A 12684-nucleotide genomic window follows, 5' to 3' on the forward strand; every position below is an offset into this window, starting at 1 on the left:
TATAATACATATAAAAAATTTATGCACATATATACATATATTAGCAGACAATATTCACATTGATGACATCATGTAAAGTGTTAAAAATGTTTTTTGGCAAACATTAGATGAAAATTTTTGTTTGCCTGTTCCATATTTTGGAATATTTTCAAAATAACAATATTAAGAAATAAGTAAATTTTTATGAAAATTTTGAATTGAAATAATATATGATAAAAAAAATAAAATAGTTATGCATGTGTATGTATGAAAAAAATATGTTAACATGTATGTAAAAACTTTGTTAGAAGATCTAGTGTAGTCTTGTATATTCTTTCGTCTGAATTGCAGGCACGTAGGTACTGTAATTGCTTTAAGGAACTGAATAATACATAATTCGTTGTTTAATTTGGTTTTTTATTCATTAAGTTATAATTTTATATTTATATTAACCATACTAATCATGTTTTTTTTTCTGTAAATAAAAATTGGTGAAACAGAAAATCTAAAATATATTTTAATTTAATGTTGCAATATTCAAATCTAAATCTGTTTTGATTTTCAATTTCAAAAACGTTTAACTACATGCATCCATATAGAGTGATCACACATTATTCGCTCATAGAAAATTATTGCAAGAGGTATTTATAAAAATAACAAGATGGCAGCTGAACAAAAAAAGGCACCTATTATGAAAAATGAAAATGACTACATTAAAAATATGGACGGATTTATTAAGCCCGAAAGCGATCAAGTTATTTTGTTGTTCGATTATGACGGTACATTGGCACCTCTAACGCAAGATTTGTCCGTAATGCCGAAAGATAATGAACTAAACTTAAAAAAATTAGCAAAAAATGAGAAAATTTTTATGGTAATTTTTTCCGGTCGCTCATTAGAAGAAATAAAAAATCATTTGAAATATGAAAATGTTACATATGCTGGCAATCATGGTTTGGAAGTTGAATACCCAGATAAAAAGAAATTTAAGATTGAAATGCCACAAGAATTGTTAGACAAACATGCTAAATTGGTTGAAGAATTAAAAGAAAAGGTAATTTTTTTTAGAAAAAATAAAAGTTTTTTTTTTCTTAAATTTCGAATTTTTTGAAATTCTTGAAAATTTTTAAACGATATTTTGAAGTCAATGCATAATTGAGATTAACTAATTTTTGAAGAAATTCGTTTTGGAATATCTAATACAAGAATATATTTTTTTATGAACATATTATTTTTGTTTGGTAAATTCTCTTAATTTCACTAATTATGGCAAAAAAAGTTCGTTGCTATCTAGTTTGTAGTAATTTCAAACTTTTCTAATTTTATTTTGAAAAAAAAAACATTATTGTAATATTGTAAATTTTTTTTTTGCCGGGTAAATAATTTGAATGGTTTTCTGGTTAAAAACAAAAGTGATAATAAATAAATAATAAACAATTTAGATTAATTTAGACGATATACAATTCAAAGACATGTATATATATATTCTTGCTCATCGTAAAATTCTGTGTTGATTTAGATATTTTCCTTCGTCTGTCCGTCCAATCGCACGAAAACTCAAAAACGAATAAGGCAATCGATACTAAAATTTCACAAGCTGTTCCTTTTGTGTAATTGGACCTATTCGGACAACTGGTAGCTGTCATAGAAGTTTTTTTTTAATATTTCAATAACTAATAGAGATGTTAATATAAAATTTTGTAAAGGTGTGTCCAATTTTAATGGAATGGCTGTACTGTTTCGGGTAGCTGCCATACAACTCCGGAAGTCACTTTTAAATATTTGGAAAAATAATAAAGCTAGATTCATGAAACTACCCAAGTAATAATTTTCAAGAGTAATACTCTAAAATAATCTCATAAAATTCTCATACCTCACTCTAATACTCTCATAATTTTTTTTCAAATTTTGTTTTTATGCAACTCTCATAAGGTTCTTATAATAAGACTTAGCACTTGTAGTGTTAAAAATTCTGCTTCTCTCATAGCATTTTGCTATGCAAACTACTTTCAACAACCCATAAAAAATTTTAATTCTCATAAAGTATTTTTTATAAGATGTCAACTCTTATAGAACACAACACTTCTCAACAGCCTAATGTATAGTTATAGAACAGCCAACACTTCTCAACTTACCTTATTGTGAAATACAAAATGTGCATGAAAAATCATACACCCTTCCTCATTAACATTTGAAACCATACTTAAAAAAATTTTTTTCATTTTTTCTGTCCTCCTTCCTTTCTTTCTTTTTCGTGCAATAGAATTTAAATGGGAAGCTTTTTAAAAAATGTGTATAATATCCTGAGATTTTTTAAAATATTAAACTTTTTTTTACGTAAAAAAAAATAAAAAATAATAAGAAATATGACACGATCAGTAGCATTCAAAACAAAACAGGAACGAAACCAAAAATTCGTAATATTTCGTAAAAAAAAAATTGAGTATTGGGACTTGTTAGATGTAAAGACATTAGTAAAACCATCGACAAGAAAGATCAATCCATCACCCGTCCTCTGATGGCTACTATTTGTGACATTACTCCAAAGTCATAAGTACTTATTTATATGCAGAAAAAGTCTGATGCTATTTTTCTTCAGTACTCGAAAACGAGTATATTTGGCCGCTCACCCATGCCATTTTTTACTGTAAGCCGATCATCCCCGAAATTATATTTTTTGTTATTCCCAATTTTTTTTTAATTACCATTAAAACTCTTTGAAATCTCTGATTCAATTTTTTTTTCATAAAGAACTAATTTTGGTTTTCCTGGTTAGGTTTGCGATCCCAATATTCCCAAAAAAACTTATAGATTCATTGCTTTCACACCCTGAATTCAAATATTAAATTTAAAAAAAATTGGCTGAGTTTTTCTCTTTGAATGCACAAAAATGTAAATTTTTCCCGTAGTAAAACTCTAAATGCTAACATCTGATTTCTTAAAAATATTAGGTGCTTCTTCATACTCTCAAACGAAACTTTTAAATAAAATTTCAAGAAAATCTGTGAAACACTTTCTTAAAAATAATCAAAAATATAAAACCTGTCTCTAAAAAATTGTATTTCGCTAGGCCTGTCATATCTCAAAAGTTGATCAATCCATGCCAAAATAAACTCACATATAAAATTTCGTTAAAATCGGTTCAGCCGAACTTGAGATAAACCGATCCTGCAAAATATTAACCTGTTTGCAATAGTTTATTTACATATGTATATCATATTATAAAATTAGATAAAAATTGTCATACGACCAAGAACTAAAGGAAATTGTGTCCGATATTCCCAAAAAAATCTATACATAGCAATTCTATAACCAATGTGCACTATGAAATTGTAAATAAAATGAGAATAATTTGATAACAAAAAAAAAATTTAGTAAAATTTCAAAACAAAATTTTCGTTGTTATAGTGTGTGTTGAGCGGTGCCTGGGTTGAAGATAAAAAAATATCTGTATCTTATCACTATAAAGGTGTCACAGAAAAGCTAAAAACAAAGTTAGTTGAGGATGCTAAAGCTTTAATCAAACAGCATGGATTCCAACTTATTGAAACTCCACATGCACTGGAAGGAAAACCAAGAGTAAATTGGGACAAAGGTAAGATATTAAATCATTTTTTTGAATTAATATTTCAGCATTTATTTACTTGTCAACACTTCTGGTGGTACACACATAATTTTTGTAAACGTTAATCAACACATTTCTTTTAAAGATTCAAAGATTCTTATTTCGCTTTTGTTAAGCATTTTATTTTTAAATTTAAGGAAATCAGTAAAAGTGCAATTTCTATTAAAACTACAATGTAATATTCTTTTCAATCAATTATTGCTATAATTCAAATTATCAGTGTAAATACTACGATTACAAGACAAATACGTTGCTCCAATTCAAATTATCGTGAAATTTGGTTACGGCTGGCCACATTTTGAATGTTAAATTTATGTAAAAACAAAAAAAAATGTTTGAAAAATAGTGACCGTTAGCTAAATTGAACTTAACATCCGGGATTCATCAACAATTTTTGTACTTTCAATAGTTGGTCGCACAAAAGTATAAGTAATGTGACCATTTTTGTTTTTTCATTTGGTAAAATTAGTTCTCTATATTAATTCGGTTTTCCTGTTTTATTAGAAACTATTAACGAAAGTTTTATTAGAAACTATTAAGCAGAAATACTGATAACTAAAATATTTCAAAAAATAATAGGTATATGGTTATGGTAAAAAATATTATCTCTGTATCACAGGTGCCTTCCCATAATTTACAGAAACTAAATATATGTATAAGTAAAAGAGCTACAAACATACATATATAAAATTTCAAATTTTTTTTCTCCGTAAAAATCAAATTTATCTCTGCTTTACACTAATTTATTCGTATGTTCAGCAATTATTCAATACATATAGGTTTCCTTATGTTCACCATATGTGGCATTTTAGATTTGCTCACCGGTAATACATTGACACTCAATGTGTTAGAATATGATTGTATGTAAATCAGCAATTCATTTAATTAAGGAATGAAAATTAAAACTTAGATTAAATGCATTCTTGGTTTGCACTAGCACCTGTACAATGCCTATGAAGTACTTCTTTGAAGAATAAATTCATATTGAAATGAAACTAAACATAAATATCTCACAAAAGTCTACGAGAATGCCTTCTAAATACTTCACATAAATTTTGGGAGACTCATGCACGAATCATATTTCTGATTTTATGCATTTTTCAGAAAATTTAATGTATAACAAAACAACAATATTAAGAATATATTATACTTAAACGTGTGTTATCGCTTCTGCTGCGTAACAGGCTTATTAAATTTATGAGAAAATAAATGCAACACGAAAAATAAAAAAGTTACGCAACAAATCATTGTAATATTTCTAATATGATAATGTGGATTATGTAACTACAATTTTGCTAGAATTCAGAATAATTTTTCTGAATATGAAGAATTCTGAATATGAAGAATATAAGCGAAAATACAAGATTTTTGCGCCATTGAATTTGTGTTGTATAATATAATATAGATTACAAAATCACAACTAAAACAAAAGAATAATTTGAATTCAATTACTGTTATTATTTTGCAACCATTACTTATGTATATGCAGTATGTAGATATACAAATCCATAAATAATTTTAATTTTTTGCAAATAAAGGGACCTAAGGATATATTATATAGTAAATAAATCAACTTTTCAACTTGTTCTTAAAAGATAAAAGATCACTTTGCTTTTTTCCAGTTAAAATATTATACGCTGAGCTGTTTTTTTTCAAAGTGGTATAAGTCCACTTTTCAATAAAACTAAATTAACCGTAATTTTAATGAGCTATAGACACCTTCTCTCCATACTTACAATCACAATTTCAATAGAGTTCTATTTTGACATAAAATAAACATAACATTTTGCTCTACAATGCTATCGCATAAATGTTTCTTTCGAAAGTGGAATAAGTCCATTCCTAATAATTATAATTAAAACAACTTTCTTATTGCAATTATTATTGATGATTACGACTTCAATGTACACTGCAGTTTAGCAGATATTGCTTAGCTATCGTTACTGTATTAAAAACAACATTGTCAACAAGATAACGGTATTACTTTTCTGATGAAATGATGAGAAGGAAATAAAAACTACTTTTGTTTAGTTCTACTTCGCAAGTTCTATTGTTTGGTTCTTATACTAATAGATTGCAGCGTGAGTAATAAAATATAACTGCTATTAAAACAGAAAATTAAAGGTTTAAAACAAGTAAAAACGTTTCAGTTGGTATAAACCGATTGAATTATACCCTGCACCTTTCGTTATTGTGTAGCAATTACTCGAACCTGTGAAGTCATTCTATAGAAACTTCACGGATATGTCTGACCTATAATCGGACACACAACTGCCAACTTTCATGAGTCTGACTTTATTATTTTTCCAAAAATTTAGAATAAGCTTTTAGACTTGTATGGGACCTACTCGAACCTGTAAAGCAATTCCACCAAAACTTCAGAAATATATCTGACCTATAACTCGACATACAACTGCCAAGTTTCATGAATCTGACTTTATTATTTTTCCAAATATTTAAAATAAGCTTTTGGAGTTGTTTGGCAAGTCCCCGAACCTGTCAAGCAATTCCACTAAAACTTCACAAATATATCTGATCTATAATCGGACACACAACTGCCAAGTTTCATGGATCTGACTTTATTATTTTTCCAAATATTAAGAATAAGCTTTAAGACTTGTATGGGAGCTACTCGAACCTGTCAAGCAATCACATTAAAACTTTAGAAATATGTCTGACCTATAATTGGACACACGACTGCCAAGTCTCATGAATCTGACTTTATTATTTTTCCAAATTTTTAAAATAAGCTTTTAGACTTGTATGGGAGCTACTCGAACCTGTCAGGCAATTCCACTAAAACTTCAGAAATATATCTGACCTATAACTCGACACACAACTGCCAAGTTTCATGAATCTTACTTTATTATTTTTCCAAATATTTAAAATTAGCTTCTGGAGTTGTATGGCAGGTACCCGAACCTGTAAAGCAATTCCTCTAAAACTTCAGAAGTATATTTGACCTATAATTGGACACATGACTGCTAAGTTTCATGAATGTGACTTTATTATTTTGCCGAATATAAAAAATTTGCTGTTGGAGTTGTATGGCAGCCACCCGAACCTGTCAAACAATTTCACTAAAACTTCGCAAATATATCGGATCTATAATTGGACACCCAACTGTCAAGTTTCATGAATCTAACTTTTTTATTTTTTCAAATATTTAAAATAAGCTTTTGGATTTGTATGGGAGCTACTCGAACCTGTCAAGCAATTCTACCAAAACTTCAGAAATGTCTTTGGCCTATAATTGGACACACGACTGCCAAGTTTCATGAATCTGACTTTATTATTTTGCCTAATATAAAAAATTTGCTTTTGGAGTTGTATGGCAGCCACCCGAACCGGTGCAGCTATCTCATTAAAATTTTTAGAGCATATGTAGAATATAATTGGACACATGTATACAAAATTTTATATTTGTACCTTTATTAGTTTTTGAAATAATTAAAATAAACTCTTTGAGTTGTATGGCAGCTACCCGAACCCGTTGTCCGAATTAGTCCAATCACAATAGGGTTCGTCCTTGGCACAAAAGAAGCAACTTGTGAAAGTTTGGTGTCGATTGCGTTATTCGTTTTTGAGTTATCGTGCGATCGGACGGACGGACGGACGGACGGACGGACATGTCTAAATCAACGCAGAATTTTACGCTGAGCAAGAATATATATATATGTCTATACCGCAGATGACTCCTTCAAGTAGTTACAAACTCCATACCAAAGTTAATATACCCTTCACGAAGTGCAGGGTATAAAAATAATATTATTTGTTACAATGAGTTCACATACCTGTAAAGAATACGACAATCTGTCTGAAAGTAATGTTGGTAAGTAAGAGTAATGATTTTTTTGCCGGAACATTGAATTTATTTGTTATAGAAATAAGACCCATGAATATGAGAAAAAGAAGAAGAATTTATGAATCGAAAGAAAAAAGCAATTTGAGCAGTATCAATTCAACATCTCTACAAACTAAGAAGAGAATTAGAATTTTTGAATTAGTTGATGTAACGACTGACGAAAGCGTTGTTACTTATTTTCGATCACATTATGAAAATAATTATCAGAAGTTTAGGAAAAGTAAAAGAAATAAATGCAAAAAATATTATTCGCAAATTGGAAATATTATTCCTGCTGAGAAATTCGAAAATAGGGATTGCAAATGTAAGAAATTGTGCGAGAATCGTATGAAAGAGTCTTTCGGGAACGAATATCACTTTTTAATGTCTTTTGGGAAAGAGGGGATTTTAGAAAACAAAATACATTCCTGCGTGAATTCACTCAGCGTGCGCCAATCAAAAGAAGACGAGGTAGAAATTTCAAGGGATCAGCCAGAGATTATAGTTATAAATAATTTTTCAATATTGAAAAGGAAAGCATTGAGGTATGCAAAAAGTTCTTTATAGATTGTACTACATAGGGTTTTCAAAGCAAAGACAATAGGAAATGACTTACGTGGAAAAATAAAAGGATCTTGCAGAAAGAGTGATGAGACACTAGTGGATGTCGCAAAAGATCATATAAAAAGTTTTCCACACTATGAAAGTTATTACACGCGTTCTAATAATCCAAACAGAAAATACCTGAGCTCTGATTTAAACTTAAGAAAAATGTTTAACTTGTGTGTTGAAAAGTGCGAAGAAAACCATACAACATTTCTCAGCGTGCGAATATATAGAAAAATTTTTAAGAATATTTTTTTTACATAAATATCCATTTCAGCAAAGCTTTTATGTCTATAAAAATATGGACTTAAATTTGCTCCTGTTTTTATTTTTTGTAATATGTTACTTTTGAAAGTGGTATAAGTCCATGTGGAGCTAAAAAATCGTTTATTTTTTCAAAAAACTTTAGTATGTTATTATTATTTCATAATAAAATTTAAAAGGTAGTAAGTGTAAAAAACATCACTTGAATTGATTAAAGTTGGCCAATATTTTTAAATTCATTCAAATGCAAACCCTTAAATATCTCAATATATGGAAGAATGGATTTACACTTTCAAAAAACCAGCTCTATATTGCTTTTTGGTTGTCTACTATTTAATTATTTGAATGTAACATAGAAAGTTTGTCCTGTTATTTTTTGAACCTTGGACTATTAATTATTAATTTTCATAAAATTAGAACATTATACATATATAGCTACTCAGTTGTCAAAAAGTACTGGAATTTCTAGAAGGGCTTGAGACAAAGGACAAAAGGCATTAGATAGGGTTTTGCCTCTAGGTTCCCAGAAAAATCTGACATTGGAAATTTTTAGCCCGAAATAGCTCTATTTTAAGATTTTCTGAAACAATTTTTGTATAACAAAGCACGCTTTTCTTTTATACCTTTTATAAATAGAAACACAAAGCAGGAAATAAATGATACGTTTTACGTTATTATTAGAAACACAAACCGAGAAATAAATAATATTTGAAAATATAATGATCTCACATATTTTTGGTTCGGAAAATCGAATTAATCTTAACGTAAATAAATGTCAGCTTTTATCAGGCATCAGATGTTTTGTGGCGTCTGAATATTAATGCTCCATTTGTTATTGTTTTAAAAAAATATATATACAGAATATATGTACGTATGTAGTTAGAATTTTATTTTTATTGTTCCAAGCGAAACACTGTAAAATGCTAAATTTTAAAACATTCTGTTTTTGCCTTAACCTTTTCTTCATTTGAAAAGTAACATTCATATGTACATACATATTTTTGAATACAATTGTTATTTTATTTTTTTACTTTTTTCTGTATATAACCGCCATGATTTAATAATTATGTGTTTCTATATGCCAAACTACAGTTTTGAATATTACTCAATTCATATAGAAAGCTTAAAAAACATTAGTTAGGGAGCTTTAAAAAATATATACATACATATTTATGTACTTAACTATTATAACAATATTTTTTTTGGAAATTTTCTTTAAACTTTTAAAATAATATTTATCTGTTATATATTAAAAAAAAAAAATAAAACAAAAAATTTAAACAAAATAAAAATTTTTTTTTTAAAATAATCCAAAAAAAAAGAAAAATACGACAACATCCAGGCAAGCATTGATCCAATAATCTCCTGGCAATCAGTCTACCACGCTACCCACTATGCTACGCAGTACCTTGAATTTCCCTTTATAATAATTCTATATTTTATTCATATTTCGTATAACTCTTCAAAAACCATCCTACATTATAGATATATAAGGTTTTGCCTCTAGGGTCTGAGAAAAAGCAAGAATTCCACCCAGCTTCCCCCTCCACCCCCTCCCAAGATGCTTTGAAATCTTTTTTTACAAAATGGTACTACATCCTGTAGGGGTAATGTTTATTTACTTTTGGTGGTATATATCGTATGTAAATTCATATTTGGAAATTAGAGTTTTAAGAAAAAGTAATCACTTTCTTAAGAAATTGTAAAGTTTTAATAAAATCTACATTGTTTTATAATAAGTATGCACGTACGCATTCAGTTATGTATTCTTTTGCATTTAGTTATGTTTTAGTAAGAAAAACATAAGTGTACATTAAACTTCTTGACAATATATTTTTAGGTCAAAATTTAATAAGAAAATGTTATTCTATTGCATTAAACTTTTTACATATAGGGTATTTTCAAAAAAATATTTAGAACGGAAACTCGCTGATATTGATTTGTAAGGGAGAAGCTTTTTTAATTTGATTTTAAAAAAAATAAAATTATCAATAAATAAAGGTTCATCTAGCAAATCGCATTTTCCAGGGTTCGAACCTGGGACTTTTTGCATAGAAATCGTATTCTATACGCATTACCCTATAGACGTTAGCATTGGTGTTAATTCATTCTACAGTCATGCATTTTATTCGCATGTATTATAAACTTCAAATACATACATGTATGCATTTTAGTAGCGAATTATTTTATGCGTATAATAAATGCTTCGTTTCGTAAGAATAAATTTCTATAAGCGCAAAAAGCTAACGCTAAGTTACATGACATTAAAAAATATAATTATTTTTCTTAACTCACAAAAGTAACCCTTAAAATCGAGCATTATGTTAAACCCACTTTTTATTAATTTTTGCTTTATTTCAAAGACTGCATAAATCGTTCATCCTAAATATATGCAATCCTAGAAATAGTTTCGTGTATGAATGAAAATAATTTTTATAGTGTGATAGGTATACTTCGTATGTAAAAATTATAAAACAATTACGAAGTATGTAAAAATTATAAAACATAAAGTATTTACATACGAATTTAGTTTTGCTGCAAAATGTATTAGTAAGCAAAACATAAGTGTACATTAAATTTCTTGACAATATATTTTTAGACCAAAATTTTATAAGAAAATGTTATTCTATTGTTAATTTTTGAATATACCCTATTTCTAAATTTTTTAGAAATAGGGTATATTCAAAAAAATATTCAGAACGGAAACCCCCTGATATTGATTTGTTAGGGTGAAGCTTCTTTAATTTCATTTTAAAAAAACTAAAATTATCAATAAACAAGTAAAAACGTTTCAGTCGGTATGAACCGATTGAATTATACCCTGCACCTTTCATTGTTGTATAGCAATTACTCAAACCTGTGAAACCATTCTATAGAAACTTTACGGATATGTCTGACCTATAATTGAACACACAACTACCAAGTTTCATGAATCTGACTTTATTATTTTTCCAAATATTTTAAATTAGCTTTTGGAGTTGTATGGCAGGTACCCGAACCTGCCAAGCAATTCCACTAAAACTTCAGAAATATATCTGATCTATAATTGGACACACAACTGCCAAGTTGCATGAATTTGACTTTATTATTTTTCCAAATATTTAAAATTAGCTTTTGGAGTTGTATGGCAGGTCCCCGAACACCCCGAAGTTTTCCACACTATGAAAGTTATTACACGCGTTCTAATAATCCAAACAGAAAATACCTGAGCTCTGATTTAAACTTAAGAAAAATGTTTAACTTGTGTGTTGAAAAGTGCGAAGAAAACCATACAACATTTCTCAGCGTGCGAATATATAGAAAAATTTTTAAGAATATTTTTTTTACATAAATATCCATTTCAGCAAAGCTTTTATGTCTATAAAAATATGGACTTAAATTTGCTCCTGTTTTTATTTTTTGTAATATGTTACTTTTGAAAGTGGTATAAGTCCATGTGGAGCTAAAAAATCGTTTATTTTTTCAAAAAACTTTAGTATGTTATTATTATTTCATAATAAAATTTAAAAGGTAGTAAGTGTAAAAAACATCACTTGAATTGATTAAAGTTGGCCAATATTTTTAAATTCATTCAAATGCAAACCCTTAAATATCTCAATATATGGAAGAATGGATTTACACTTTCAAAAAACCAGCTCTATATTGCTTTTTGGTTGTCTACTATTTAATTATTTGAATGTAACATAGAAAGTTTGTCCTGTTATTTTTTGAACCTTGGACTATTAATTATTAATTTTCATAAAATTAGAACATTATACATATATAGCTACTCAGTTGTCAAAAAGTACTGGAATTTCTAGAAGGGCTTGAGACAAAGGACAAAAGGCATTAGATAGGGTTTTGCCTCTAGGTTCCCAGAAAAATCTGACATTGGAAATTTTTTGCCCGAAATAGCTCTATTTTAAGATTTTTTGAAACAATTTTTGTATAACAAAGCACGCTTTTCTTTTATACCTTTTATAAATAGAAACACAAAGCAGGAAATAAATGATACGTTTTACGTTATTATTAGAAACACAAACCGAGAAATAAATAATATTTGAAAATATAATGATCTCACATATTTTTGGTTCGGAAAATCGAATTAATCTTAACGTAAATAAATGTCAGCTTTTATCAGGCATCAGATGTTTTGTGGCGTCTGAATATTAATGCTCCATTTGTTATTGTTTTAAAAAAATATATATACAGAATATATGTACGTATGTAGTTAGAATTTTATTTTTATTGTTCCAAGCGAAACACTGTAAAATGCTAAATTTTAAAACATTCTGTTTTTGCCTTAACCTTTTCTTCATTTGAAAAGTAACATTCATATGTACATACATATTTTTGAATACAATTGTTATTTTATTTTTTTACTTTT

The 12684-nt window shown here is 28.0% G+C and overlaps 1 protein-coding gene across 1 annotated transcript in view; it reads left to right on the forward strand.

The window, feature by feature from the left end:
- The first annotated feature begins 203 nt into the window (after positions 1-203).
- LOC129616942 (uncharacterized) overlaps positions 204-12684 on the forward strand; it is a 33148-nt gene continuing 20667 nt past the window's right edge. Inside the window, exons 1-5 of the mRNA XM_055532417.1 lie at positions 204-338; positions 579-1033; positions 3388-3574; positions 7489-7678; positions 8030-8242. Of these exons, the coding sequence (XP_055388392.1) occupies positions 641-1033; positions 3388-3574; positions 7489-7678; positions 8030-8242 (983 nt within the window). The 5' untranslated portion in view covers positions 204-338; positions 579-640. The remainder of the gene's footprint in view (positions 339-578; positions 1034-3387; positions 3575-7488; positions 7679-8029; positions 8243-12684) is intronic.

The sequence above is a fragment of the Condylostylus longicornis genome, unplaced genomic scaffold (genome assembly GCF_029603195.1).
Source record: "Condylostylus longicornis isolate FDR11 unplaced genomic scaffold, ASM2960319v2 ptg000327l, whole genome shotgun sequence".
Taxonomy (NCBI): Eukaryota; Metazoa; Arthropoda; class Insecta; order Diptera; family Dolichopodidae; genus Condylostylus; species Condylostylus longicornis.